Source organism: Embiotoca jacksoni, unplaced genomic scaffold (genome assembly GCF_022577435.1).
Source record: "Embiotoca jacksoni isolate LCO1_2020_lvr unplaced genomic scaffold, fEmbJac1.0.p SCAF_2, whole genome shotgun sequence".
NCBI classification, from domain to species: domain Eukaryota; kingdom Metazoa; phylum Chordata; class Actinopteri; family Embiotocidae; genus Embiotoca; species Embiotoca jacksoni.
The window spans coordinates 1,444,290-1,471,834 of record NW_027185340.1 but is presented as its reverse complement, the minus strand read 5'-3'; the positions used below and the strand labels follow the sequence as shown (position 1 = coordinate 1,471,834).

The 27,545-nt window shown below is 43.0% G+C and overlaps 2 protein-coding genes across 8 annotated transcripts; one reads left to right on the top strand and one right to left on the bottom strand.

Moving 5' to 3' along the window:
- The first annotated feature begins 1,029 nt into the window (after positions 1-1,029).
- Positions 1,030-22,347, top strand: ppp1r9ala (protein phosphatase 1 regulatory subunit 9A-like A). Of its 6 annotated transcripts, none has more exons than XM_069153819.1 (21): positions 1,030-1,404; positions 1,841-3,760; positions 11,055-11,187; positions 11,489-11,609; positions 11,719-11,823; positions 12,197-12,332; positions 13,059-13,217; positions 13,320-13,373; positions 13,770-13,999; positions 14,568-14,664; positions 14,752-14,878; positions 15,045-15,196; positions 16,163-16,318; positions 16,803-17,136; positions 17,206-17,263; positions 17,361-17,432; positions 17,788-17,995; positions 18,588-18,632; positions 19,388-19,504; positions 20,471-20,659; positions 21,133-22,347. In XM_069153819.1, the coding sequence occupies exons 2-21, from the start codon at positions 2,021-2,023 to the stop codon at positions 21,289-21,291; spliced, it is 4,392 nt and encodes a 1,463-aa protein (XP_069009920.1). In that variant the 5' UTR covers positions 1,030-1,404; positions 1,841-2,020; the 3' UTR covers positions 21,292-22,347. The 6 variants fall into 6 exon arrangements, with proteins under 6 accessions (XP_069009920.1, XP_069009926.1, XP_069009923.1 ...); XM_069153821.1 differs by lacking the exon at positions 1,030-1,404 and adding an exon at positions 1,538-1,626; XM_069153822.1 differs by lacking the exon at positions 18,588-18,632 and having other exon boundaries at positions 1,127-1,404.
- Positions 22,348-22,562: 215 nt separating this feature from the next.
- pdk1 (pyruvate dehydrogenase kinase, isozyme 1) lies at positions 22,563-27,529 on the bottom strand. 2 transcript variants are annotated; one of them, XM_069153818.1, is made up of 11 exons: positions 27,441-27,529; positions 26,574-26,715; positions 26,405-26,476; positions 26,110-26,294; positions 25,744-25,839; positions 25,555-25,632; positions 25,321-25,397; positions 25,087-25,185; positions 24,890-25,000; positions 23,952-24,065; positions 22,563-23,866 (listed from the first exon to the last, which is right to left on the bottom strand). In XM_069153818.1, exons 2-11 carry the CDS (start codon positions 26,639-26,641, stop codon positions 23,726-23,728), a joined length of 1,041 nt encoding a protein of 346 aa, XP_069009919.1. In that variant the 5' UTR covers positions 26,642-26,715; positions 27,441-27,529; the 3' UTR covers positions 22,563-23,725. The 2 variants fall into 2 exon arrangements, with proteins under 2 accessions (XP_069009919.1, XP_069009918.1); XM_069153817.1 differs by lacking the exon at positions 27,441-27,529 and adding an exon at positions 27,230-27,338.
- Between the last annotated feature and the right edge of the window lie 16 nt (positions 27,530-27,545).

Genomic DNA, 27,545 nt, shown 5'->3' with positions numbered 1-27,545 from the left:
ATGAATTCAGGGTCCCCTGACGAGAGCATACGGTCTTGGGCACCGTACCACAGAATCAGCCTTGCTGATAAGAAACCACATTTCCCTTCAACTAAATTTGATTTATTTGCTTTACATGATTCTTTCATCTGTTCTGAGCGATAGGGCCCTTTCAGGCATTTTATATTGTCATAGGATTAAAAAAACACAAGTCTAACTAACAGTAAAGACTACTTTGCTCCAGTGTAACAGTCAGGCATTACGGTGAGCCAGTTTACACGAAACTGGGACCCTGAAATCAAAGCCATGAAACTAAATTCAGCCAGCATTCACTTTATCATTTACACATGTGCTTTTCCTGAGTGTGATGTCAAAAGGCCCAAAAGTCTGACACCAAAACCCACTGGCCTGGAGCAGCTGGGGGTCTGGGGCCCTGAGGCCTGCTTTGTCCTGTTGGTGGATCCAACCCAAGTCAAATCCACTTCCCATACCTAGTATAGCAGTCAGCCTGCTGGGTGCTCTGGCAATTCACTATTGCAGTTCCAAAGATTTGGCAGACCAAAAATGGACAGATTTAAAGAATAGTCCAAATATAAGAAGAAAGGACAGATATACAAATGTTTTTTTTTTTTTTTTTTAAAGTGCTCTCTGCATCTTCAGTGTCAGTTCCTTTCACCCCACACCTTTGCTTTATAACATGGTTTTTCAAGACAAGCCAATGTAACCATGATGACATCACCTGGCCAGAGAAAGAGAAAACACTTCACACATTTTAGTGGTTTTTCCAACGTGACAAGTAAGCAAAACCTGATAGGTAACAAATGATCATATCAATCACTGATCATATCAGGTGAGACCATTGTATAGAGAAGAGGTTGGAAGGAATGGGAGCTTTCTTTGTCCTTTTGCCGCTTTCGGTTGCAGATCATGCTCAGTGGAAATGATCCCCAGTGGCGAGTTTTTGTAGTCCAGGTGTGGACTTTGGTGCGTCCGGAGGTTTCGGTGAGCTCCGAGGGGAGGAACGGGTTCGGCTCCTTCCCACGCCTTTCTCCCACAACTCCTCGTGTCTCTTGTGCTGTGGAGAAATAGAGGGGAGTGAGAGGAGAAGGAGAGGAGAAGGAGAGGAGGAGGAGAGGAGGAGGAGAGGAGCGGTGGGTTTTACAGTCCAGGAATGTGCGCGCGCTCCCGATCGCCCCGTACTGGTCGGTGGCGGCGCGCCGCGCAAACAGAGTCGTGAGCGCGCAGCCCGCCCGCGGCAGGTCTGGAAGAGCGAAGAGGAGGCAGGAAAAGCGCCGCTGGAGCGGGAATGATGGCGGTGGGCAACAAGGACGGGACAAGTTTCATTCTTTAGAAACAAACCCAAACAAACCAAACCGGGACGGTGAGCTATCTGTTCGGCGGCTCACGCGACGCAGCAGCGCGGAGGTGAGCGGCGGCGGACGGTGTTTACCTTCGTGTGGTGTCGCGTGCCGGGACAACATTTAACGTTTTCAGCGACTCGTACTTGAAGTGGATTGTCCAGACGGAGACGCTCACGTTGAGGGTTGTTGAACTGTTGGCCCACGAAAGTTGAACTTTGTTTCGCCGTTTTTAATCCACGGTCGGCGGCACCGACAACACCGACAACGTTTATCCGCTTTAATTACGGTACAACAGAAGTTCGTGTTTAGTTAAAGTTACTTCCGAGTTGAACATTTTGGGTTTAACGTTAGCATGCAAACGGCTGTGCGCGCTAACTACCCAAGTTAACAACGTTAGACGTTACAGCTGGTTTGATTTGTCGGTATTAACGATTAACCAATCGTTAATAGTTGGTATTAACTGTATTAATGTGTCTTCCGTTGCGTTTCTCTCTCTTCAGATGACTTCGCTGTTTAGTTGAGACCAACTGTTCCAGAAAGCCTCCGCCGGACCCATGGCTCCGGTTGCGTAAAGTCGTCGGGGAGGGGGGATAATAATTAATCACCAACCACCGTAACTGTCTCAAAAAAACAACAACAAACGGCTTTTAGATTTGGGCTGCATAAATAAACAAGCGAAAATGATCAAAGCAGAAAGCAAAGGAGGCGAGAGGACCCTGAGGAGCGCGTCCCCTCACAGAAACGCGTACAAGTCTGACTTCCACGCCATTAAGTGCTCCTTTGATGGGACAAAATCCGAAGGCGCCTCCAAAACATTTGCAAATGGATCCAGTGACACCCGGGAGGACTCCAGGGGGAGGCCTTTTGGGACCAGAGTGAATAAGATAAAGAACATATTCCTTCAGATGGATGGTCAACAACAGGAGTGCCAAGAGGTGAAAGTGACTTTAAAACCTGATGCGTCCCCACCGAAGATGCAGTTTCCTGTCAGCGCTCAGAGAGGGAACCTCGGCGGTGCTCCGAGCCCAGAATCGCTCAGTTTAGAGAAAACACCCAAGGGGGAAGATGTTGAGATCGACAAAGTGGCTTTGGCAGAGAAGTTTTCGGTGACTAGAAAACTATTTGAAAGAGGCATCAAAGAGCAGCCTGCAGCTGAAAAGCAGTCTCCGAACAGAGTAGTGAATCGTTTGTCCCTCGGAAGTGCCTCCGACGAAGGGAAGAGCACAAGGAGAGTATCGGGATGCTCGGAGGCCTCCGTCAAAACGGAGCAAACCTCCACGGTTAAAAGTCGACCAGATGAGAAGGCTGATGGCGAGAAAAGGCAAATGTCTGGAGTGTCACTGAACGCAGGGCCGACGTCGAAGAGGTTAGAAAATTACGTCGTTGAAAATGACTCAACAGGGCACAGCTTACATAAACCTGCTTCTCCTCTGAAAGACACCACAGACTCTTCTACGGTAACTGATGCCACTAACAAAAATAAAGACAACAAACCAGCATCTACGGCGCTTAAACCGGCGTCTCCGGTCACTAACGCGGAATCCAAATCTAATTCTTTGACAACTGATAACGCTCACAAACCGCTCTCTCCGGAGCAAACGACCCCAGTTCACCACGGTTACAAATGCTCCCCATCACCTGGGGATGGATTTAGTAAGACATCTGCTGGTTGGGACGGAGCCGATGTGAAGCAGCCTTCTCCGTCAGCTGGCGGCTCTCAGAACGCCAACAGGGCCAAATACTCTGAAAAAGCAAAGAGTAATGACGGCGTGGTACAAAGCCCCCCCGGGCACAAGCCCCCCGGCCAGACCTCGTCAATGGACTCCAGAGGGGTGAGCGTGGTACGGGCTGAACTCGTAGTAGTACAGAATGAGTCTTCAGAAAGTGAGGACAACGCGGATGAGAGTGTTGAAGACGAGGTGTTCGAGGTGCCGAAGACGCGACGCCCCAAAGACCCAAAAAGAACCTTTCCACCAGAAACACGGGACTGTAAGCCTGGACATCAGGCCGTATCCGGAGAGGACACGAAAGAGGCTCAAAGGGCAGCGGAGACTTTGGGTGAAGGCAGAGTCCTGGAATTTAACAAGGAGTTTGGGCTGGAAGAAGAGAGACGGGAAGACGGTGAAGATACTCGAGAGGAAGAGGACGAGGCAGCTGAGGAGGAGGGTGAGCTGGAGGGGCAGGTGGAGCTGGACAGAGCCTCTCCAGTTGTGTACGGTATAGAGAACGCAGCTTTTGTAGACGACAAGGATGTAGACCAGGTCCTCAGGGAGGAGGAAGAGGAGGAGGAAGAAGAAGAGGAAGACGAGGATGATCAAATGTATAAGGAATATGATGTCTGCTACGAGGCCCCGGGTCTATCAGATGAAGATGAGCCTCCCCTAAAGAGGAAAATCCAGTTCTCCATAGATCCCATCATGGTAAGTATTTAGTTTTGTTTATATTTGAAGTATGAGGCACCAAAAACATATCGCACAGCACCTTCATTATAAACCACTGACTCAGCACTGGTGTCTGAACAGGGTGTTTCCCTGCAGACAAATTAGCGGAGGCTGAGAATGAATGCTTTTGTCGGCCATGTTGACGTCACAGCTGCTGCACCGTATCGTCAGACGAGCTTCAAAAAATCTTAACTATGATTTATTTAATCCGGGTGATCAGGAAGACGAGCAGTTTGACAACTCCTTTGAGAGTCCGTGAGAAGTTCGGGGACAAGATGTAGTATCGCTGTTTGGGATATTTTAGGAAATGTTGACTTTGCATAAGAGCCGGTGAGAGCGGGGCCACAGCTGAGCTGCAGAGAGCCACATGTGGAACTTTACACTGTACAGTAAGAAATCAGGACCTCGATGGATGAGTGCTTCTACTCATTAGAGATGTTCCCCTCTGATCAGGAATTGTGATTTGGAGACTTTTCACTTCTGCCCAACATGGAAATGGAGAATTTAGGGGATTTAGTCACCCATATGTTTTTTTTTTTTTTTTTTTTCCATACTATGGCGAAGTTATTCTATCACCACTGGGGAGTTGAGGTTTTTAGTATCCATTACAGGGTTTCCCCTCTATTATAACACAACTTTTTTCACTGCACTAAAGCCACTATAGCTTCACTATAGGTTTTGTTTTACTAATGTTTGGTGGTAATTATTTTAATGGCAGGCAGTTCCATTTAAAATACATATTGTAATGATTATAGTCCAAAATTAGGTAAAAATGCAAAAGTTTTTAGACAAATAACTGCTCTGTGCCGCTACCACAACGCCTTTAGTAAACTGGGGAAAATGCTTTATTAAGTGAAGTGAAAAGCATAAAGGCTTGATCTTTTTATTTTTTATTTTATTTAATCCCTTCATGTGTTTATTATTGAGAGAACTAATATTGCATTAAGGGTAGAATTTTTGTTTTGTTGATCTTTTTTCGACTGGCAGTACTTTGAATAGTAGGCGTAATCTCTTTGGCTATTGCCACACATCCTCGTTGTAAACATAGCCTGTAGGTGTTTAGGGGTGTGGTGGAAGTAGGAGCGATATCTTCCACCACTGATATTCCTCCATCACCATGTCTAATCAACGTTTTTCCAAAAAAACAGGGGAAACAAATCCCCTCCAGTACATACCACAGAGCTCGATGTTTACCCAGGCCTAAAAATGTGTTGTTATCTCAGGGTGTGGATCCCCCCCCTCCCCCCCCAACCCAGTCATCCTGGCAGGGGGTCCTGGGAGAGGGGACCAGAAGCTGACCTGGAGTGAGGGCGACACAAACAACAGTCGGCCTCGTCTGGTCAAAGTGGACCTCTGACAGATAAACACAGCTTTGTAGTCACATATCACAACAATATGCCAGCTTGTCTCTCTGTGGCCGTTCACGTACTGTTCAGAAGTACTGTGAGAAGACTTTCCGCTGAAGGCTGACAGCCGTTACAAGGTGGTATTTGTTAAATTGTTGAGAATGTAACAGGTCATATTAGTTTGTATGTTTTAAGAATAGAGACATGGGTGGCTTTTGTTCGCGGTCTTTATGTCACCCAGCTGATGTGAGAGCTCATGTAATGATTTTCAGGGGAAAGTGGAGGATATACAGTTTGTAAAATGGAACAAGTATAAGAAGGTAATTAGCTCAACTGAACTCTCCTTTCTTTTAAATGGACTTTTTATGTAATTGCATGAATGTTTGCACGCTATAACATGCACCAAGATTAAGATTATGGAGTCAAGGTTCGGTGTTTGTTGGACAATTAAGTCTCACAGATGTCCTTCAGATAGCCTTTCTCCCTGTGGCTAACTAAAGCCTCCCGCTAGCACTACTTCATTCTCCACAGTCTGCTGGTCTGAGCTGGCACCGGGATTCAGCACACTTGAGTTGGAGCTGACTCGGAGAGAGGAAGTGCTTTGTGCTTGTGGCTCACAACAGCATCAGGTCCCTACGTAACCTGAGGCCTCTTGACAGAGGAGGTGTCCTATTCGGAAGAAAGGTCCTCTTTGTGAAGGAAAGGAGATGTCCAGTTTCAACATGGGTCGACCTTATCAGGGGTGAAAAGAGAAACTGGGACGAAGAGGTGCCTCGAAGGCAGTCGAGCCGATAGTTGAATGTTCATGGTTGCTGAATGCGTTTAATGTACCTGATACTCAGAATGTGCACTATAAGAAAGATCACAGATAGAATAACTGTATGGTGTTTAAATATTTTATACTTTATGGTTTGTATGAATAGTCCCCTGCATATGGTCACACTTTAGTAGGGCATTGAAATGCTGTATTCCCATTGCTGCTGTGTCAGTGAATAAGTTTGTGATACCTTCGGGCTGTAGTACCAATACAAGTCCTGCACCCCTGTTTGAAATCGTATCTCTGGTCTTTGTAATGAAGACGTTATTACCTTTATAACCGCAAATAAATGCAGTCCTGGAAAGTTAGTGTCCAGGAATGTCCCTGTCCGGTAAAAACTTCCAACCTTGATTCATGTGATGTGGAAGAGTAGTAAAAAACAACCAGTCAACCATAACAGAAATATTTTCTTAAACCAGGAACTGATTCGCAGGATGTACCATCAGCAGTTACACCGCTCTCTCTGTGGTTAAGGATCGTACAGGTCTTTGTAACTGAAACTAGTTCAGCACATCTTTTGTTGTTTGTTTGTAGTGTCCACAAGTTCACTGTCCACTTTATTTGCTGTCTCCTCATACACCTGCTGTCAGGTAGAGCTCATTGTAAAGACATTAAAATGGAGACAAAACAAACCAGGAGTGCCATAGATGCCCTGCGGTGTCTCTGCAGTAGCCTTGAAAGGAACGTTTTGCTGAGTCAGAGTTTGTCATTCTGCATATATGCTGTTGGATTTAATTTAAGCAGGGCTCTTCTATTCATATTTTACATGATTGGAGAAAAGCAAAAGGGACACAATACAAAAAAAAAAAAAAAATGTGGATGCTGCCCTCCAACCCATCCAGTAGTGGTATGCTTTCCATTTCCTAACTAAGACAGGTCTTTTAGTTAGGAATGTGTCTGACATGGCTCGTTCCTTATCCGAGCAGCAGAGAGGATCTGAATTCCCTCGAACCACCTGGGCTGGTGGGAGACTGTCTGACAACACAGGGCAGAATACTAATGCAGCCCACTCAATGCTGTCCATTAAACCTCTCGGGACGAGTCTTTGGCTGATTGCCTTAAACCGTTTCATTATGTGATTGCAGACGAACATATTAGCAGATGCTGTGTATTTTCACTGCAAGTTAACAGTAATTGTGTGTTGGCGGTTTTAGCAGCTCTTGCAGGACACAAGTAGTTTTTGTGAGCCATTTATAAACAAACCTGTTCAACCTGTTGACGCTCGCACTCCTTTTGGAAATTTGATTCCATTATGGCACGCTGTTCTGTTCAGACTCCACCTCTTCCTGCTGTAGGTTTTACATTAACACTTTAAAGTTCAAGGAAAGTAAACATAAAGTTTGTTGTGACAGTTACAGTGAATGTATGTGAAGTCCATTAAGTGTTAATCATTTTAGGAGCATGCATACAGGCAGTATAAGACATATGCTTGCTATCCTGGCATATTTGCTCAGGATTTAAAAACTGGGCCTCATTTCTTTTTTTCCTAATTACGCCGTGATCTCCGCCAGGCCACCACCCCTGCCCCGGCTCACTCTCACAGCATGTTTTGATTTGTTGTCTCTTTGGAGGCCCGCTTACAGTACGAGCTCCCCGATCCAGTGGTCAGCCCTCAATTTTTTTTAATTTTTTTTTTTTGCACTGGCAAGAGATTTCTCTGGTTTGCTTTTCCTCGCAGCTGCTGACTCATTTCCCACACTGGTATTCTGTTGAGTGGAGGGGAATGAGAGGGAGATGGGAAGGCTTTCAGGTTGGGTGTGGGCATTTTGTACATCTGGGCATGTGAGCACACATACAGAGGAAAGACCACGAGAGTTTTGGAAGAAGGATGAAAAGACCACACATCTTGAAGGCTAGTGTTTAGGAAGAAATGAAATATGATGGTGGCATAACAGTCTTCTGATCCAATGATCTTAAGGGAAGAAATAAGCATTAAAAACGCATTAAATACCTTGTTCTGTATAAAGTTGAGGAGGAATTGTTAGTTCTACTCTTCTTTGGTCTCTTGCTTGCTGGAGTCTGTCTGATCAACAGCTGTGTGTTTTCATGTTAGCTGATCGTTGTGCCGGGCTCTGTGCTGAACATGAAATGAAACGAGTGTTTAGTCTGAAGACTGGAGACAGTAAGCTGTGTGTGAGGTTGTTTTTGTGAGGGAGAGGCTAATAAAGAGATTGATTTCTGTGTTTCCTGCAAAGAAGACAGTGGTTGAGTGATTAGGTTTCAGCAAAGAACAGAACATTGTTTGAAAAAGGCCTAAGAGTCCATGGCAACGGGGAAGTCAGACATGGGAGATCAGGGGAAGGTAGGGGGGAGAAGCCATGCTGCTCCTCAGCTAATGCCCCGGCACAGCATATATTCTATTAACCTACATTTTCAATCCTTAATTACTAAAGTCTCCATAGTCTAAACTAAAAAGCATCTTTTATCCTTAATGAAATTTCAGTCTGCTCTAGTTCTGTGAATCCATTTCTAACTGTATGAATTAAAAGCTTTGTCGGTCCTATTAATAGAAGTGAGTTCAAGTTTGTTAGTCAAAGACTTGCACTGTTAGTTCAAATACGCAAGGAGGGCAAATATGACTTGAGTCGTGCATATTTACAAAAGGGGGGGAGAAAGTGCACGGTGTATTGTTTTGGGTTTTGGGGTTGTAGATTTGAAATCTGTGGCAATCAGCTTGTTCCCGTATAAAAAGGAGAAGAATTTGGAACGGAGGACTCACTCGGGTTGACGGACGGTTGAGGCCCCATGAATAGCATTCCTGCCTGAACTACAGAGCTGCAGTAGTGTGCATAATCAACCACGGTCTAATCTTTCCTTCGTTTGGTTTGGGGCACTACATGAGTGGGGTACCAGAAAAGTGTACTAAATCAATACTTGTACATATTGTTTTCTAGATAACGCAGTACACGTGTACAGTAATAGTTGTTGTAATTCACACGGACAGATTGAATGGAGATCTTAGTGAGTTATCATGGAAACTTACTATCTGCAAACTTACTATCTGCACTGTTTTGGGCTTCATCCAAAGGGTATATAGTGAGGAGACAGAAAGACAAGAGGAAGATTGCTTGTGGTTGATTTTTCAAGTCTGGACACGCTGCAGGATTTAGATCTCAGTCCGTGTTGCCCAGAGTGGAAATGTTTACTTGATTACATCATAGATCCTCATGGTAGATGTGTCAGTCATTCTCAGTGTAATCTTATGGTTTCAGGCTCTTCTTTTTTTTGGATGTTATTTTAGCTGTGTAGGCCAGTTTATTTGTGTTTTTTTTGTTTTGTAAGACTGTATACAGTTGCATATGTGGCTGAGGAGTTTATTTAGTTGTAATTACAGGCTGATGATTGGTGAGTAATTTCATTTTGCAGTTTAATCACTTCTGATATCCAACATAGAATCTGAGAGACTTGATGTTATAATTAGTCAAGTGGAGCAGAATGGAGCAAATATCACATCACACGTTTATCCATGTATACATCTTGTTAAATAATAATCCAGTATACAGGTCTCTAAGCATTTCATCAGCTAGATTCTCAAAAACAAATCTTAGAAGCTTCTCAAGTCATTCCTCCATTGAATAGTTGTGCTTTAGTAAATAAATGGCTGAACAATCGGCTTTTGTCTCAACCCTCACCACTGACCTTGTTGAGCTTGCGAGCCGGCCTCCTGCTCTCTACTATCTCACTGACCTTCAATGGAATGAATTGCAGAAAACTTCAATCCGAATACTTTAATTTTCCAGGTAGTAGGCCTCCTTTTCACTGAAGCTACCATCCCCCAGCCAAACTATTTGCATGCGTATAATGAATTTAGTCAGCGACACCTGTGTGATGCACCTTTTGACGTAGATGCCAGCATCAACAAGACTCCACCCAGATAAAGACTAATAATGACAAAGCAGGGGGGTTATATTACCAACCTACTGGTGGGTTCATCTGCATAATCAGGCATCAGCCCCCGATGGAGTTGGCTAAACTCCAATCTGTTTTTCTTATCAACAACGCTTCACAGATGAAACTACTGAACTGAATTTGCTGGTTTTCCTAATGACATTTGAGGTTTTTGCTGTAGAATATTTGATAAAATTAACTGGCAGAATAGTCAATAGCGTAGCTGTTTTGTTTACAGCTTTGGTGTGTAATACAGAGTGAACTATGCAGATTGTCATGACTGAGTTCCTGGTCCATTTGATGCCTGACATCGTGGTGCTCACTGTAGTTTGACCCCAAGTGTTTTTCCGAGTGGATTATGATTAACATTTCTGCTTGGCTGTATCGGTGGTATTCAAGGTAAATAGCACAGTGTTATGGTATGTAGTAAACCACGAGGCTGGTTATGAGCACTGGGCAGTGACTGTTGACTGAAGGATAAGGGATTAGGTTTTTCTTTGTGTTGCTCAATTTTCTTTTCACTGTGTTGATGTCATCACTTGTCACCTCTACATATTGATCTTTGCTCCATCCACTGCTTAGCTCTCCCCAGCTGTGCCCTACTTTCCATGCTGCTGATGTGTGTGCTTTATAATTGTAACCAGAAAGCAGCCTTTGGGACACATCCAGCACTTTGTAACGCCGACTTGCAAAGTTCACAACATCTCAAAACTCGGATTAATTGTCCTGTAAAGTATGTTATTGAATTCCTTTTTCTGCTTCAGTGTCATTTGCATTTACACTTGTTAAAATATGTGAAGATGCAATCTGTACAGTTGGATTAAGGAGCTTTATATCCTCTGTTGACCCTAATTGTGAGGCCAAAGTTTAATGAATAGCAGAGTGAATTTCAATGTCAGTCTTCCAAATCCTCATCAAAGGCTTCAACTGTCCTTCAGCAGCTGTTGAAGTGTGATTCAGTTGCGCACTGGTGCCTTAATTTCTGTAGCAGAGGTCTAAAGTATGAGTGAAATTCTCTCTCTCCATTCAATGTCAGCAAAATCAAGAATGTGTCCTTTTTCATTTTACCCAGATAAAAAAAAAATAATAATAATAATAATAAGCTGTCTGTGCAAAGATACCACTCAATATAAATGTGCTTGTTGCTTAACTACCTGGTAAGAACATAGAATTGAACAGACATAGTATTGAAGCTATGCACTTGATGTTTTGATCAATGCAGGTTTTCAGTACCTTCTCAAATGAGGAATACGATCGGCGCAATGATGACGTTGACCCAGTTGCAGCATCTGCAGAATATGAGCTGGAGAAGCGGGTGGAGAAGATGGATGTATTCCCTGTGGAGATTGAGAAAGGTGGGTTTAGTAACACTGAAGGTACATTTCTATGAGTATGAATCAACCAGTGAGGAACATTTCATGAAGAGTAAAACATATTTTGCCATATTAAAGTTAACAGTATTAACTTTGCATTTATGTCAGTAAATCATCAATCAAATGATGAATTCTACACATTCATGAAAGTCATTTCACGCATGCCTTTGTGTAATCTTAATGTGCAGAGAGTATCTTGGGCGTGAAGGTGTAGAATTCAACTTGTTTGTGTGCAATTCTTTCAACCTACTTTTTAAAATCTGCATAATTGCTCTGCATCCAGGAGACAATGGGCTCGGTATCAGCATCATCGGCATGGGAGTGGGAGCTGACCAAGGTCTGGAGAAGCTCGGCATTTTTGTGAAAACCATAACAGAGCAAGGAGCTGCTGAGAAGGATGGATGGTGAGTTAAGACGGTTCTGTCTTCAGTCACTCATTATGTCCTGGACACAACCAGACGCCTGGCACACTTGGAAATTGTTTGTAATTCTCACTGTCTTCTGTCTCTCCAGCATTCAGGTGAATGACCAGATAGTAGAGGTGGATGGTATCAGTCTGGTGGGAGTCACCCAACTGTTTGCTGCTACAGTCCTAAAAAACACCAAAGGCACAGTGAGGTCAGTTTTAAGCCCATCACCTGCAAAACAACCTCATTGAAAAGATATTTCGGTAACCAGAATATACCGCTGTTATCTCACAGTGATCAAATAAAACGGGCAGTTCATATAGTTTATTTTTGCAAGTTCAGACTTGTGGAGAGTTGTTTTTTTCTTTTAAGTGAAAGAGGCTGCGCAAAGTATTGTAGCATTTCAACTATTTAGGGTAAGAAAACACCCACATGATGACGTCAGCTCTGAAATGTACTCCAAACTATGCATGTCTGCCTAGTGGGTGAAAAAGACATGAGACCCTGCAGGCTGTTATTTTAAGGCAACATGTGAAATATTACATTATATGATGCACTGACAAACTGAAAAAACATCCCAACAGGTTCCTGATTGGTCGAGAAAAGCCAGGAACACAGAGTGAGGTAGCCCGCCTCATAAGTGAGACACTAGAGCAGGAAAGGAACCACCAGCAGCAGCAGCAGCACCTAGATGACCCCTATGAACACTCAACAGAGGAGGTGAGTCAGCTGGTCATCACGTCCTTCAAGGGGTCAGTCATTGCTCAATGCTGTGATCATGGCATGAAAGGAAAACATGGAAAAGGTCAAGACAGTTGTAGGAATAGTGTTGTGCATGAAAATGTATCATCAAGCTGGATATATCAGAGCTTCCAGAAATAAAATAAAAAAGCCACAGATCAGATACTTGTAATTATGATAATGCTGTTATGACATGAACACAGCAGTAGCCCCTTTGCCACGCCCAGTCCAATCCCACTCAGCTCAACCAGGAAATGAGCAGCTGGCTGTGAGTAAGCCATGTGTCACTATTCTACTGTTCTGGAAAGTCTTCATTTAACCACCATCTGTCCGCCAGAGTTGTGAAATGTTTGCTGTCTGAAGTTCAAGCAGCCACAAGCTGTTGCTTTAGCGATAAAGATAGTGGCCAGAGACCATGTGTAGAATTTACTGAAGCAGACACGGAAGAAAAGTTTTCAGTGAGGGAGAGGACACATCCTGGTGGGTGATAGTCTTGTTATGTTGTTCATGTTAATTCAATTTAATGCAGTGTAGTCAAACTCCTGCAGTCTCTCCTGTGGTCCAGCCTACCGATGTTTGAATATGATGTATTGATTACCACGTTCCCTCCTCCAGACTGTGGGGAACATTGGGAGCATTGTTGACACATACTGGGCATGTTTCTAGGCATGGTTGGTGTTCACAGTATGTGATGTCATATTTCAGGAGGAGCGGTATGAGGAGGAGGAAGGAGTGGATGAGAGGATTCTGGGGTCTAATTTTTCACCCGGGCGGAACGCAGAGGTGTTTGAGCTGCCTGATTCAGAGGCCTCGTTTATGCCGACCAGCATGGACAGTTCTCAGATGGCCTTCAGGTTCAAAGAGGTATCACTGTTGGGTTGTTTAGAAACTGTTTCAGTATTTTGTTTCGATAGCTAATGAATCAAAAGTTTAAAAAAAAAATGTTTTCTTTTTTTTTTTCCACAGCTGCAGCTGGAGCACAGCCTTGCCACCGCTGAAATAGACCAACTACAGGAAAAGGTATGATGAATATATTCACATAACATACAACAGAAATACAAAGTGTAAAACCAACAAATTAAATACATATTAAATATGATATGAACAGCGGTATTGAATTTTGACTCTATTTTTACAGTGACAGTAATTAAGATACTTATTTCAAATGATCTTCAATATCTTTCTCGCAGTCTGTACATTTAAATTAAAAAGCAATGGTACAACTTTGTTTCATCAAACTTGTTTTTGATGCACTTACAGGAGGATGTTGAAGAAAACTGGTCAACACACAGAAAACCTGTGACCTCGTCCTTTAGATTGGCATCTAATACGGGCTGTGTGTCTGTCTGACTGCCGGCCATTCAGCAGCTGAACACATTCATTTTACTAAATTAACATTTCACTATCTCTGTACAGCTACGGACATCAGAGGAGGACCAATCATTATGGGAAGTCAGGGAGTCTGAACTGGAGCAAAAGGTGGAGGATAGCAACAACAAGATCCTGAAGTTGGAGAATTACTGGCTGGAGGCCCAGGCTCTGTGTAAGAGTGTGAATGAACAATTAGCAGAGACTCAGGCCCAGTATGAGACCCTGGACAAGAAGTACAATAAGGCCAAGAAACTGCTCAAGGACTACCAGCAGAAGTGAGTTATGCAACACGTCACTGTTGGAGGGGGCAATGCTCAGTTTACACATACAGCCCATTTTAAAACAAAATGTTTTTTATGACAAATTACATTATTTATTACATTCAGTTAGATACCAATATAAAAAAAAAACCAAAGGTTTAATAATTGTTACATCTAAAAAAAAGACACGGTACTATATAACAGAAAATCTTTGTTTTAGGAAAATAGCGCTATTTTGATAGAAGAAATACTCACCAAATCTAACTTGTAACACTCAATAAGTAAATTAGATTACATAAACTGACCGTTTTAACCCAGAAATACATTTATAGAGTTAATATACAGCCTGAGTAAATCACAGCAAGCTTCTCTCCTGTATTTATTGAACGATTTGTGTCAATGTTTTGGAAATATTGTATAAATATATTTTGTTCTACATTCGTGCTTTGATTTAATATTTTGTGATTTTCGAAGGAGAATATCTGCCAGTAGAATTTAGTGGATTAGTGTTTATCACATCAAATTGAACATGTTTACAAGCTAAATGCCTGTTGGAAACCACATTTCCTTGTTTCCTCCCCAGAGAAATAGACTTTGTGAAGAAAGAGGAGGAACTAAAAAAAGTTCTAGATGAAAAAGACAAGTGGTACAAGGAGCAGATGGAGAGTTTACAGAACAGGGTAAGAGTCCAGCTCAGTAAATAAATGCTTGTACACCAACAGACTTGTTAGAAACCCTAAAATGAGTGTTGCTTGTTTTGTCCACAGATAGCCGCTCTGGAGTCCACAGGGGCTTCAGTTGTGGAAAGCCAGAATGGTCAGGACTCTGCTGCAGAGGACCGACTAAGCAGCCAGGACTCGGTCACCAACACACAATCTGTTGACTCACTGATGGGTACGCTGGGATACTAAAACTACTTTGAATTTAAAACGTCATTGTGTAATCTGTAAAACATTCACAAGCACACATCATAAAGTCAAGTGAACCCGCGTCAGTCATTGGCACCGTGGAACGGCGCTTATGACTTATTTGGTGTGAATTCATGTTTTCTCTGCCACAGAACCGGACTGGAGTGAGTTGGTCCCTGAAACTGAGCGCTTGGACACCAGCGCACACCGAGCCAAAGGCCTGCTGGCTCGGAAGGCCAAACGTCAACCTCCGTCTCGGAGCAAACTGAAGGAGAGCCTCGCCGGAGCCTCGCGTCACTCTCAGGTCTGCCAGGAACAACTCACGGTATTTTTTAAAATTGTCCTGATTTACAGCACCAAAAAGATTCTAGTCTTACAATTAGCCACCTGACGCCAGGTAGGTTAGGTTAGGGTAGGTAGTTACTTTATTAATCCCCGAGGGGGAATTTTTTCGCTACAGCAGCATACAGAAGCAATAAGATAATAATAGAATAATAGAAATGCAATAAAATAGCAGTAAAAAATATTAAATATAAAATGCACAGTATATACAGTACAGTATATATCTATATATATTATATACAAACAACCAAGAAACACAGTCAACAGTGTTATTGTTAGGTGATGGATTTTGCCAGAGGTGAGTTATTGTACAGTCTTATTGCAGTGGGCAGGAATGATCTCCTGTATCAGGAATGATCTCCTGTATCAGGAATGATCTCCTGCATCAGGAATGATCTCCTGTATCAGGAATGATCTCCTGTATCAGGAATGATCTCCTGTATCTGGAATGATCTCCTGTATCTGGAATGATCTCCTGTATCAGGAACGATCTCCTGTATCTGGAATGATCTCCTGTATCAGGAATGATCTCCTGTATCTGGAATGATCTCCTGTATCAGGAATGATCTCCTATATCTGGAATGATCTCCTGTATCAGGAATGATCTCCTGTATCTGGAATGATCTCCTGTATCTGGAATGATCTCCTGTATCAGGAATGATCTCCTGTATCTGGAATGATCTCCTGTATCTGGAATGATCTCCTGTAGCAGGAATGATCTCCTGTATCAGGAATGATCTCCTGTATCAGGAATGATCTCCTGTATCTGGAATGATCTCCTGTATCTGTCCTTATGACAGCGGAGCTGGAGGAATCTTTTGGAGAACGTCCTCCTCTGTCCGTGCAGCAGGTGGTGGAGAGGGTGGTCAGGATTATCCAATATGGACAATAGTTTGTTCAGCGTCCTCCTCTCCACCACCTTTTCCAGGCTGTCCAGTTTGTAGCCGATGATGGAGCCGGCCTTCTTAACCAGTTTGTTAAGTCTGTTGGTGTCTCCGGCTCCAATGCTGCTCCCCCAGCAGACCACAGCGAAGTACAAAGCACTGGCCACATCAGACTGGTAGAACATCTCCAACATCAGGAGGTAGGAGGTGCAACATGAAGCCTGAAACCCCATCAAGAAGCATTCATGCTCAAACTGCCATTTCAAAGGTGACACAACGCCTCCCATCCAAAGAAGGGCAGCCCACCGTAGAGCTGACCAATCACAGTGAACAAATGTGGATTCTTTGCCGGGATGGCAGCTGGCAGTTATACTGCCGCCCCATTTTCTGGCTACTCTGCCCTCCATGTTCAATGTTAATAAATAATGAAGTCTGTGTGATCTTGAGGCGGTACCTTTCCTAAAATGCACAATTGTCTCAACATACCTCCACAGGCTGAAAAACAATAGAGAAGATCCTTGAATGTTGTTTTTTTTCTCTAACATTATTATATAATCGTGCACCGGTACAATAAAGCCGAAAAAAGCCAATCAGAACTCAGGACCAGAGCTGTCTGTTATATAAATAGCTCTTATCCCCTCTTCCTTGTATTGTCCTCACAAATAATTAGCTTGGTCCCGACAGGAAACTGAAGAGGAGGACGAGCAGGAGGAGCAGGAGGAGCAGGAATCTCCCAGCAAAAGGAGGTCCATGCAGGAGAGCCTGTCCCTCCCAGTGGCCGTGTGCTATCCTGGGAACGGACAGAAAGACGATCCAGGCGAGGCTATAGATGGAGCCAGGAGTAAGGCCGAGCTGTCCAGCAGCCCGTCTCTGTCTCCATCACAGGGAGACAGTGTTGAAAGCAGCGGAAGTCCCTCTTTGTCTCCTCTAAAACACAATTCTTCACCACATTCTCCCTCTGGTTTCATGCGCAATGTGAAGAAGAGGGAGTCCAAAGGCAAGGGCAAAGAGCTGAAAGGTACGTAAGGCCTTCATGTGACGTCTGGGAGACAAATGCTCTGAACTGATAATCCTCATTTCATTCCAGAGGAGGTAAACGAGCCTTCGTCAGCAGGAAAACCTAAAAGACGATTTCCAGACTTTGGGCAAGTATCCAAACTAATCACTATTATTCTGTCCAAGTTCCCTACCTGTTTTTATTTTTGTAAATAACTAAATAAATGCTATTGATGATCAAAACAGCGGCCTCCGGAAATCAGGTGGCAAAGGAAAAAAACATGACAAGGAGGCGATGAGAGCGTCTCTGGACAGCAGGTACTTCATGGCTATTATGAGTTCAATATAATTTATAGAAATACAATGATAATTGACATTTCAATGATTTTTGGCCTTGTTTAAAGTTTTTTTTTCGAGACAGTTGTTGGAGTACAGTATAGTGTTATTAATATTACTGGATGTCTGACAGCTATGTGGGAACATTCTTACTGGGTTGGTAACTTCAAAAAAACTAAACAGCAATATTTACAGAAATCAGTCGCAACTTTCTTTTCACTCCTGATGTCAAACCTTAAACTAGATTGCTTATTTGTTATTAATGATTTTATACAGCATACCTTGTATGAAAGCGAGTTGATGTGTCTTTGTGTATTCCTGTTTGTGTAATGGCCAGAGGGTCTGCAGAGTTACTGGAGGAATCTGGGGGGAACCTGTCTCCTGCAGACTCCATGACCTCCATCCCCACCTGCATGCCCTTCTCCTGGTTCGGAGACAAAGACAGAGACAGAGACAGGGACAGGGAGCCCTCGTCCTCCAGCAGCAGCCTGCCTTACACTGCAAATGAGACCAGCAGTGAGCAAAGCCAGGATCGTAAGAATAAGGTACGAAGCTTCCTGGAAACGTGTGTCAAAATAAATCTGGGATATACAGAGTGTTTGGAGCCAGAACAGCTTTAATAAGATATCAGTTCTATTGTATGTTAGACAACATAATTAAGATTGAGCTACAACATCAGTGGGTCACAAACTTGATCCCTCTCAGTCTTCCAGCTGTTTACAGCACATGTAATGTTTACAGCACATTACATGTGCTGTAAACATTACATGTGCTGTAAACATTGTGAGGCTGGTTTCCTGTTTCTAAAATAAGATACACCTTGCGAAGGCTGAAATAACTGGATCCAAGTGTTTCCATCAGAGACACAGCAGAGAAGGATTTGCTGTCTTTTGGAGGAGTTTGCTAGCAGTGACACATCAAATCCAGCCAGTTAGAAAGCTGGCTGAGTGTCATGCAGGCCGTGGTGGAAGCTGCTGCTGCTGCTGCTGCCATATACTTTAATGAATTCAAGACACAAACCAAGAGGAGGAGATTGCTAAGAAAATGCTTTTGGTTCTGTTGCTGTGTGCTTCGTGGTATTTGTTAAGTGCCTTGCTGCCTGAACATACGACTCTGAGCCATGTTTCCCTTAAACAGACAAATCTCTCCTGGTCCTCTTTATTCAGTCGCTCATTAGATCTGGTACAGTATACACATTTTGTTTCACCCTTGATCGTAGATGACACGGTAGAGCATTTACTAACTTACCCACTTCTGGATTTGTAATTTCTCACCTTCGACACATGCTATGAATAATTCCGCGTTTCTCTTTTGGTGGGTATGTGGTAGTGTTTTAGGAAACTACGGTTATGTGTTTCATCAATATTGGGAATGCCTTCTGGTTTGTATAAGAAGAGTCGTGCTGGCTAATTGGAAATTTGACCAGAGATTTGTGTGCAAATTCAACACTGCTCTTTGTAACTAATTTGTTTTGTGACTTTCACACCATGTTGAAATTAAACTGCACGTGAACTTGCCCTTAGCAGGTGCAACGACCTCTAAATTGAACCCACAGTTTGACTTTGAGACGACATTACATGTAAAAATGATCAAATAACTGGCATCGCCTCCACTCGTGAAAACATTACCCCATACCTGAGTGTGTTTGTGCTCTCATTTAAATTCCTAGCGCTGCTGTTGTAGTTTAGATGTTGTTGGTGGTGAATCAGTCTTCATCAGCTTGGGTTTTGTGCTGCATAGTAGTTTCTGATCATTGCTCATAATCAATGACCTGGATTGCTGCCACTGTGATAAGTTTGAATCATTTATCAGTCCTCACAGAAACAGCTCTTCACCCTCATTCCTGTCATGTTTGTTTATTCTGCCTCGTAGTCAAGAAGTTCTGATTGGTGATGTGTTACTTCAGTAAATTGGTTCCTTGTTTCCACTTGTTCCAGAGTTTTTCAGTCATAGATGATTCTAACGCTGCCAGTCCCAGTACAGACCTCTCTGGGTTAGTCGCTGAACCCAATCTGTCTGGGCGCTCACACACTTTAATCTTCTCTTCCAGCGAGGTGAGTGCTCTCCTTGTTGCACAGTCACAAAAGCTGTGTGGGACGCCTTGATGCAGCTGAAAGGGGACATTCTCAAGCATGCTCTTTGAGCCTTCCCCCTTTCATAGTACAGATTAAATCATGAATGGAGACGGGATATAAGAGATCTGCATGTGTGTGTGTGTGTGTGAAAGCTATTTTGTTTTGTGCTACAAGAAGTTTTGCAGCTCAGCTTTTTGCAAGTCTGCTGTGATGTTAACAGTTTTTACTTTTGCCTCTGAACAACTGTCAAGCAGTGCTTCATGTGTTTTAGAGCACAGAACGATGTTGACTGCTCAGCTGTTCGCTCAGAGGTTTCACCATCTGGTTTTCTCTCATATTCTCGTCAGTTCTTTTCAGGTGTCTCCGTAAAACACAGGAACACATTGACCTGCATCAGAGATTTTAATTTGTGTTTTTCTGTCATCGCACGTGTGTTTTTTCTAAGTGCTAGCTGAGTGTATGAGGGCTGGTACTACATGTTCAATACGGTGTTGTTGGCTTTACTGTTTTATAAAGGTTCAGCATGAGCTCCCTACTTCACCTGCTTTACAGCATCTCCCTCACATTTAGAAAGTTCAAATATACTCAGATAAAAGTCTGTATTTCACCACCTGTCACTTAACTGTACGTTGACAACACTGATAAACTGTCAGACATTCAGCCCGTTGCATCATACAGCTGATTAACACGGGGGGAAGGAATTAACTGCATATCTTTGGACTATGTCTTAAAATGTGTATTTTCATGCACGACACACGAGGAATCATCTTTAGTACAACACGTGACACAAAACAACTGAACACTAAAAGACAGTTTCAGTATCCTGCACAGGTATTTTCAGAAAAAGACATTTGAAATTTAAGAAGTATAAAAAGAATTTGCTCACTGAAGCACCCGTATGTCTTTTTGTCTAATATGTGTTTGTAATGTCGGTTTTCTTTGCAGACTTTGGATGATGAACCAGTAGCCACGGGTAAAGAGTATCAGTGGCAGAACCGGCCAGTCTCTGAATGGACCAATCAGCAGGTCTGTCACTGGTTGATGGGCATGAACATGGACCAGTACACACCGGAGTTTACAGCTAAAGGAGTGGACGGCCAGCAGCTCTTGTACTTAGACAGTGACAAGTTGAAGGTAAAAGAACTTATAAATGATGGTTTAATGTGAATTAGCTGTTTAGTGACGTAGTTGGAATGAGTGTTTAAGATATTAAACACTGAGGTGATTACCAGGAAGACATCACCGGTCTGGGGTTGACAGCCTGTCACTGCCACCTAGTGGCTAAAAGTGGTTTTGGTTCTGTGATTTTTGTTTCAGCTGAAAGGCATTTTATTAAGGAGAGGAAATATATGACAAGAATTTTAGACTCTACACACTGCTGTAGATTTATGGCATTTAGTCTTCTGTGTAATAAAATTCATATTTTATGTAACAGCCAATCAAAAGGGAAGTTTTAAACGAGTCTACAATTCTGAAGTTGCAAATTGTTTCTTGATATAATTTTTTCCATCAGAATGAACATTTTATTTTATAATTTGTAGTGTACGGAATATTTCCCCAAAAAATAGCATAATTCTCCCTTAAATCGCTGGATTTTTTTTTCCCAGGCACTCGGCGTGTCGAGTCAGAGTGATCGTTCAACTATCAAGAAAAAGCTGAAGGAAATGCGAAAGGCCCAGGAGAAGCTGGAGAAGCAGAGGGAGAAAAGAGGGAAGGAGGGTCGGCGCAGTGGGAGACCGGCCGTCAACACAGACTCCGTCTGCTGAAGGATCAGCTGTCCTCCAAATTCATGCAGCTCGACGTTATTCACCGTGAAGAACCCGACAAACAGCTGTTCTGTGTGACCGGTCCATAATGTTTATGTCACTTTGTTCATGCCAACGTGGACAGAACTCGACTGGCTGGAGAGTTTCTGTGCGGACTGAGTGGTCATTTGTGATATATGTTCATACTGTAGCCTGTTTCTTTTATTCATCACTTTTTCCCCAAATACTTTATCAAACTTCAGCTTTTAACTGAAAGATGAGGAAAGTTGGGTTTGTGACCAAAAAGATATCTTAAAATTGTTTTTACCACTAAAAGCAAGAAGCTATAATTCTATAAGTCTGTCTACAGATATTATGCAGTTCTTGCAGATCATGCACACATTTAATTATGGAAGTCAAATGTAGACTGCTTTTTTTAGCATTTTATATTTTTGCTAATATGATATGCCTGTTTCCATGTTGAACTCTCTGCAGGAACAGTTACTGTACAGTTCAGATAAAAGCACTATATTTGTCTTTTAAGCTTCAGTGGGCGACAAGGTTTTATGTATAAATACGTTTTATACATGTGCCAATTAACTGCATATCTTTTTTTTTTTACTCAAATACCATTGTTAATTTTATACTATCTAAATTTTTCTACTAAGTAGAATAGCCAGGCCGTCGTTCTTGCTGAATGAAAAGCAACAAACAAATGGAGAAGGGGCGAAGCGCTAAATGCTGCTCTGCTGTTTCAGATGTGATGCAACAGATGCTCCATGTAAATACACACAGCATGCAGGTCTGCTACATGGACACCTCACCGGTCCATCAGACGGTAGGACGAGCCTTTGACGAGGACTCGCGTGAGTCTGGAGCGGTGACATGTCCGAATGTGAGGCTGAACTATAAAGAGCCGAACCGAAGTTCTTCCTCTCTTTTTCTGGAGCGTGACTCCGAGATGTTCTGTATCGAATACGACATGTTGGGCTGCAAGGAAATCCTGTTTACTGAACCTTCTAGACCACAGAAACGTTTCTTGGTACACACACCGCCAATAAACTAATTTTCACTTCATGCATCTTGTTTTGATATCTTTGTCTTGTACAGATCATCAGTTCCACACAGCTGAGTCAACACCGACCAAAGTAGCTTTAACAGAAACTCTTAATATTTTACATTTATTGAAATGTTCAAATTAGACATCCGTTTCAGTTTGTAACGGATCATTGATGTATTTTTGAAGTTATTGAGGATGACGGGCGGTCTGAAGCCGAAATAGAAGACGGTGATCGTTTGTAGAAGTTTATTCAGACATTTGCTCCACGTGAGGTTACAGTCTGTAACATTCCTACAGAAGCAATGGTTTCATTTTTAATGCTCTCAGCTTAACTGTCACAGTTCAAACCAAACATGATATTCTGACGTTTCCATCATCACTTCTGTTCACCTGCAAAGAAGCTTTAGACAAAAAGTAATCTGTCAAATACTTAATCTTCACTCATCCTGATCCACTCAGTCAGCTGGAACATGTCAAATCTGAACTACTTATTTAGCTGAATGAGTCCTAATGATACAACCACAGCACTAAAACCAAGACTTCATCATGCTGCTTGAATTTATCATCCAGTAAGAGAGGACGTGACCTAAATATAATGATTCTACCCAGAGACAGCAGAAACGTTCAACAGCTACAAAAATAAAAAGCAACAAAACCCTGTTTTCCTACAAAGTACTAAACTTCACATGAAGCAGAGGACGACAGCAACTGTAACAGTTCAGGTTCAGCAAAATAAAAAAAAGCTGCTACACGTGAAATAAAAGCTGTAAACAAGTAGGACAAACTAAAAGATTAAAAACAGGAGTTCTCAGAAAGACGTCTTCCTCTGACTTGAACCGTCTCCAACCACACACAGTTTCAGGTGCTGAGGTTGGAGACTTTGAGAGCTCGATAGAATTTAAGTTTTTTGTTCTCAAAACATCAAAAAACTAATAAAACTGACTGATGCATCAGCTGATTTTTACTTTTCAGAGACTAAACAGTCTTCATGTTTTAGTTGATGTAGAAACAGTGACACAATTAGGCTGTTATCCAGATGTTTATGTATAATTAAATGAAGGCTGAAATGTCTGTTAATGGATATGTTTTTTTAAATCACTGTCTGGTTTTACTCTCGTGTTTTCAGGAAAACTTCCTGTTTATTCTGAGTTCTTTCCGTTGATGGTAAGTGAGAAATATTTGTGTTGTTGTTGTTTTAACTGCTGGTGACTCTGAAATGTTCATCGTAACTGATGTTCCAAATGAAATCGCACTCAAACTTTGTTCTATCAGTCTTTTCTTCTTTAAAACTTTCTGTAAATAGAAATGTGAACAGTTTAAATACTACGACACACTCATTCACTCACATTGAACTTCTCTGGCACACTTTGCTGAAGGAACATTTTCCGTTTGGACCTAGAAACTGCGAAACGTGGTCATGTCCTTTGGCTCTTTGCTCGGGACGCACCAGTCGTCGGCCTCGTGCATGGTCTTGTAGTGTTTCCAGACTGACTTGTTGTACACGGGGAGCCTCTCCACGGACTCCGTGGACAGAGCCTGGAACCGAAACACAGACAAGACGGTTAAAACCGAGTCCCTCGTGCACACGGTCGTCTTTCTGCTCGAGCGGCGCTGCAGTTACCCGGATGTAGATCAGAGCATCGGTTCCATAACCCTCCAGAGAGTACAGCTTCAGGTCCCCTTGGAAGTAGCGAGCGTACAGGCGCGAGATGGGCAGGCCGTACCCGTAACCGGCCTGAGGACGGACAAAGACAAAGACAAAGACTTCATCTCCACACGATCTGAAACAACAGAGCAGTCTGTTGTTGAAGGAAATCCTTCAGCCGTGTGTGCCAGGAAATTACAAAAGAAGAGACTGTGATGATCAGAAGTCTTCAAAGTACTCGTGATGACATAATATCAGTAATCCAGCTTTAATTCAGTAAGGAGACCTTGTCCTGATATTGTTTTATTGTCCACCTGTACGATAATTTCATTCATTTTATTTAGAAGACAGGAAAAATGTGGATTTCAGTCTTTACTGCGACAGCTGGCTTTTCTCTGAGACTTCATTGAATCCAATTCAAATCCAGTGATCATGATTCACGTCACACAAAACTGCACAGATATCAGCAAGAATAAAAAAAAATCTGTAATTATTTATTTTGGGTTTTAAACTTTTACAAAAAAGATTTGCAGCCTAAATCAATGTGACCCCGACGTGCAATCCACATGATCGAGTCCTCGATGTGCTGCAGATCTCAGTCAGGTGAGAAGTTGGTTTAACAAGTTGTTTACATGTTGAATGAGCTCAAGAATTTAAAACCAAGCACACAAATCACCACAGAAGTTGAGGAAACAATAACAATAACCTGCACAACACACACACACTGTGATACTTCAATGATGCTCGACTATTTATTGATGGACACCGACGGACACAATCTCACCAATATCCAAAATCCAACTTCAGTAACGAACAGCTGATCACAAACAGTTTTACATGAAGTGAACTTCACTTCTCGAGCGACACTGGAAGTAAATAAAGTAAGATTTGAGTATTTCAGACACGACACTGACCAGAGGAACAGCTCGAGAGCCGTCGATGCTCGGCTTCGGAGCGGTGGAGTACGTGTAGGTGAACAGTCGGTCGATCTTGCGCAGCGGCACGCCTCCTCCTCGATCACACACCTCACAAAGAACAGACCGTATGAAATTTTAAAAAATCACACAACACGTGAAAGCAGCAGGTCAGAGATGCAGCGGTAAACATTCACCTTCACGGTCAGATCCTCGGTTCCCAGAGCGACCTGTGCCTGGACGGGAGGATACTCCAGGGCATCCCCGTATAGCTCCATGGTGGCCCGCATGGCGTTCTGCAGCAAACGGTCATTCAGGAGTTTAACGCAACAACAACAAAAAGGACAACAAGTTGCAGCAGCTGTTCAGATTCTCTGATAATATGTGTGAAACTTGAATTAAGAACATGTACGAGAAGGTTTTAATCTCACCTTGAAGAGTTCAAACACCATGTGGTACAAGTGAGAAGGAACGTAGACCATGGAGATGGGTTTTCCCTGCTCTTTGACTGTCAGGACAAACACATGATCACAGCATTTTATTAGCCATGTTTGAACTCATTTATTAATTCATTAATTATAACATTTACATACAAAAAACAGAAAGTGCGACATAATTAAAAGTGTTTGTGGGTTTTTGTCGGACTAATTTCCAAAACACGTTACCGTTGAATTCCTCCAGAATCAGCTCAGGAGAGTTCATGTAATACCGGTCACAGAGGTTTCTTGCGTTTTCGTAGGCGTCTACAAGAAGTGATTTGTTTGCATTACACAACACGAAGGACTCCTGAACCGCAGCATGGCTTCACACCCCGTCCCATCAAAGGATCCGTGTCCTTAAAACGACCTTCTCACCTTTGATGACGTCGCTGACGCGACAGTTTGGATCGATGCTGCCGATCTGTTTGGGGTGTGCAGGATTCACCTTCACCTTCCCACCGAACAGGAGCGCTGCAGAGAAACACACGAGGACGTCCACAGCAGGACGCGTCGATTATGGGGAAGGAAAACACCTTGAAATAAAGACAACGGTTCCTCCATGACTAAATGTGCGTGCCCCGACCTGACGGCCGCAACACGTTGAGAAATAACAGTCAGCTGCAGGTTTATTAAAGTGTCGCAACGTGGAAGATAGATCGAAGAAAACAAGCTCGGGTTCAGTTCTCCTGTTAATTCACTGGATTCACTGGCTGAGGACGAACAGACGGTAAATGTGCTCACTGTGCTGGTTGAGCAGCATTCTGATGGATATCCTGCTCATGTAGAAACGATCCAGGAAGTACTGAACGTTCTGGCTGACGACCGGGTCGGTGCCGTACGTCTCCTTGTACTCCACGACTCCCTGAGCCATGGTGGGAATGACGTCGTTGTGGCGGTTTCTGATTTTTATCACGGCATCTGTGAAACTGATTAAAAGTCAGAACAATTACAGCAAACCATGAAAACAAACTGCAGACATAAAGCAGATGAAATGAGCAATGAATGAAACACGACAACTGAGAGAAATTAAACTCACTCGTATGTGACCTTTTCATCGTTTGCATTTTTGTCTTTGAACTCAAGAATCTCCTGAAGACTTTGCATGTACCTACACCAGGAAATAAATACAATAAATAAATCCTCATCACGCTTGCAGCCGCTGAGAGGAGTGCAATCAAAGTGAGGAGAGAAAAAAAGGTTCAAACCAGCTCTGGACCAACCGGACCGACGGAGTCCTCAACAAGTTGTCTGGCAACAAGTTGATCTCCTTCATGATGTTTGCCAACCTCACAGGTAACTCCTGTCTGAGGAAGGAGAAGGAGGTTTTCTCACATGCGTTTTCTGAACCTGCAGGGAGACAATAAACACAGAAACAGCACAACATTATTATTATTATTATTATTATGGATATGATGCCACATTACCCAAAACAGACATCTCTGTGTAATATTTTTTTTTATCAGTAAACAGTTTCTGAATCAAATGTCCTGTGATAAATCGTCACATATTGTAATATAAGTCCATGCACCATCCTGTCCACCACCTCCACGGTGTTGCTTCCACGTGTGAATATTCCCTGGTGCAATATGTGATCAATCAAACCACCATAAACAACTCAGCCACAGAAAAACAGTGTTATGTGTTGTTGTTGTTGTTGTTGTTTAGCTGATTCAGCCGTAACATCCACCAACAGGAGGGACACCTGTCCCGCTCGGGAGGACGCGGGGATGTCTTCATCCAGTGAGTCAACACGCTCCATATAAACGGTGCCAGATGATTACAAAGATATTAGAAACTACACAATCTTTGCATTTCTCTCGTGAAGCCCTGCGACAGAAGGAGGTTGTGACGTCACTCTCACCGAAATCCAGAAACTGCTTCATTGAGAGGGGGGAGGGGGAGAATTTGGAGTAGTAGTCGATGTCTTTTCCGATGGACACGCTGCTCCTCAGAAACCTCAGGATCCTCATGTTGACGCGTCCCGCACAGAAAGACTAATTATGAGTGACAGGTGGCATCTACGGCAGCCGCGCAGCCGCAGCTCGGGTTAGCTGTGTAGCTCGCCGGCTAACCTCAGCGGGTCGTGAACACGTCCGTCATCGTGGACACGTCCGTCATGGCCTCCGCTGCGGCTCAATGTTTGTAACGTGTCCTTCGCTTCGGTTCCTCACAGCTGG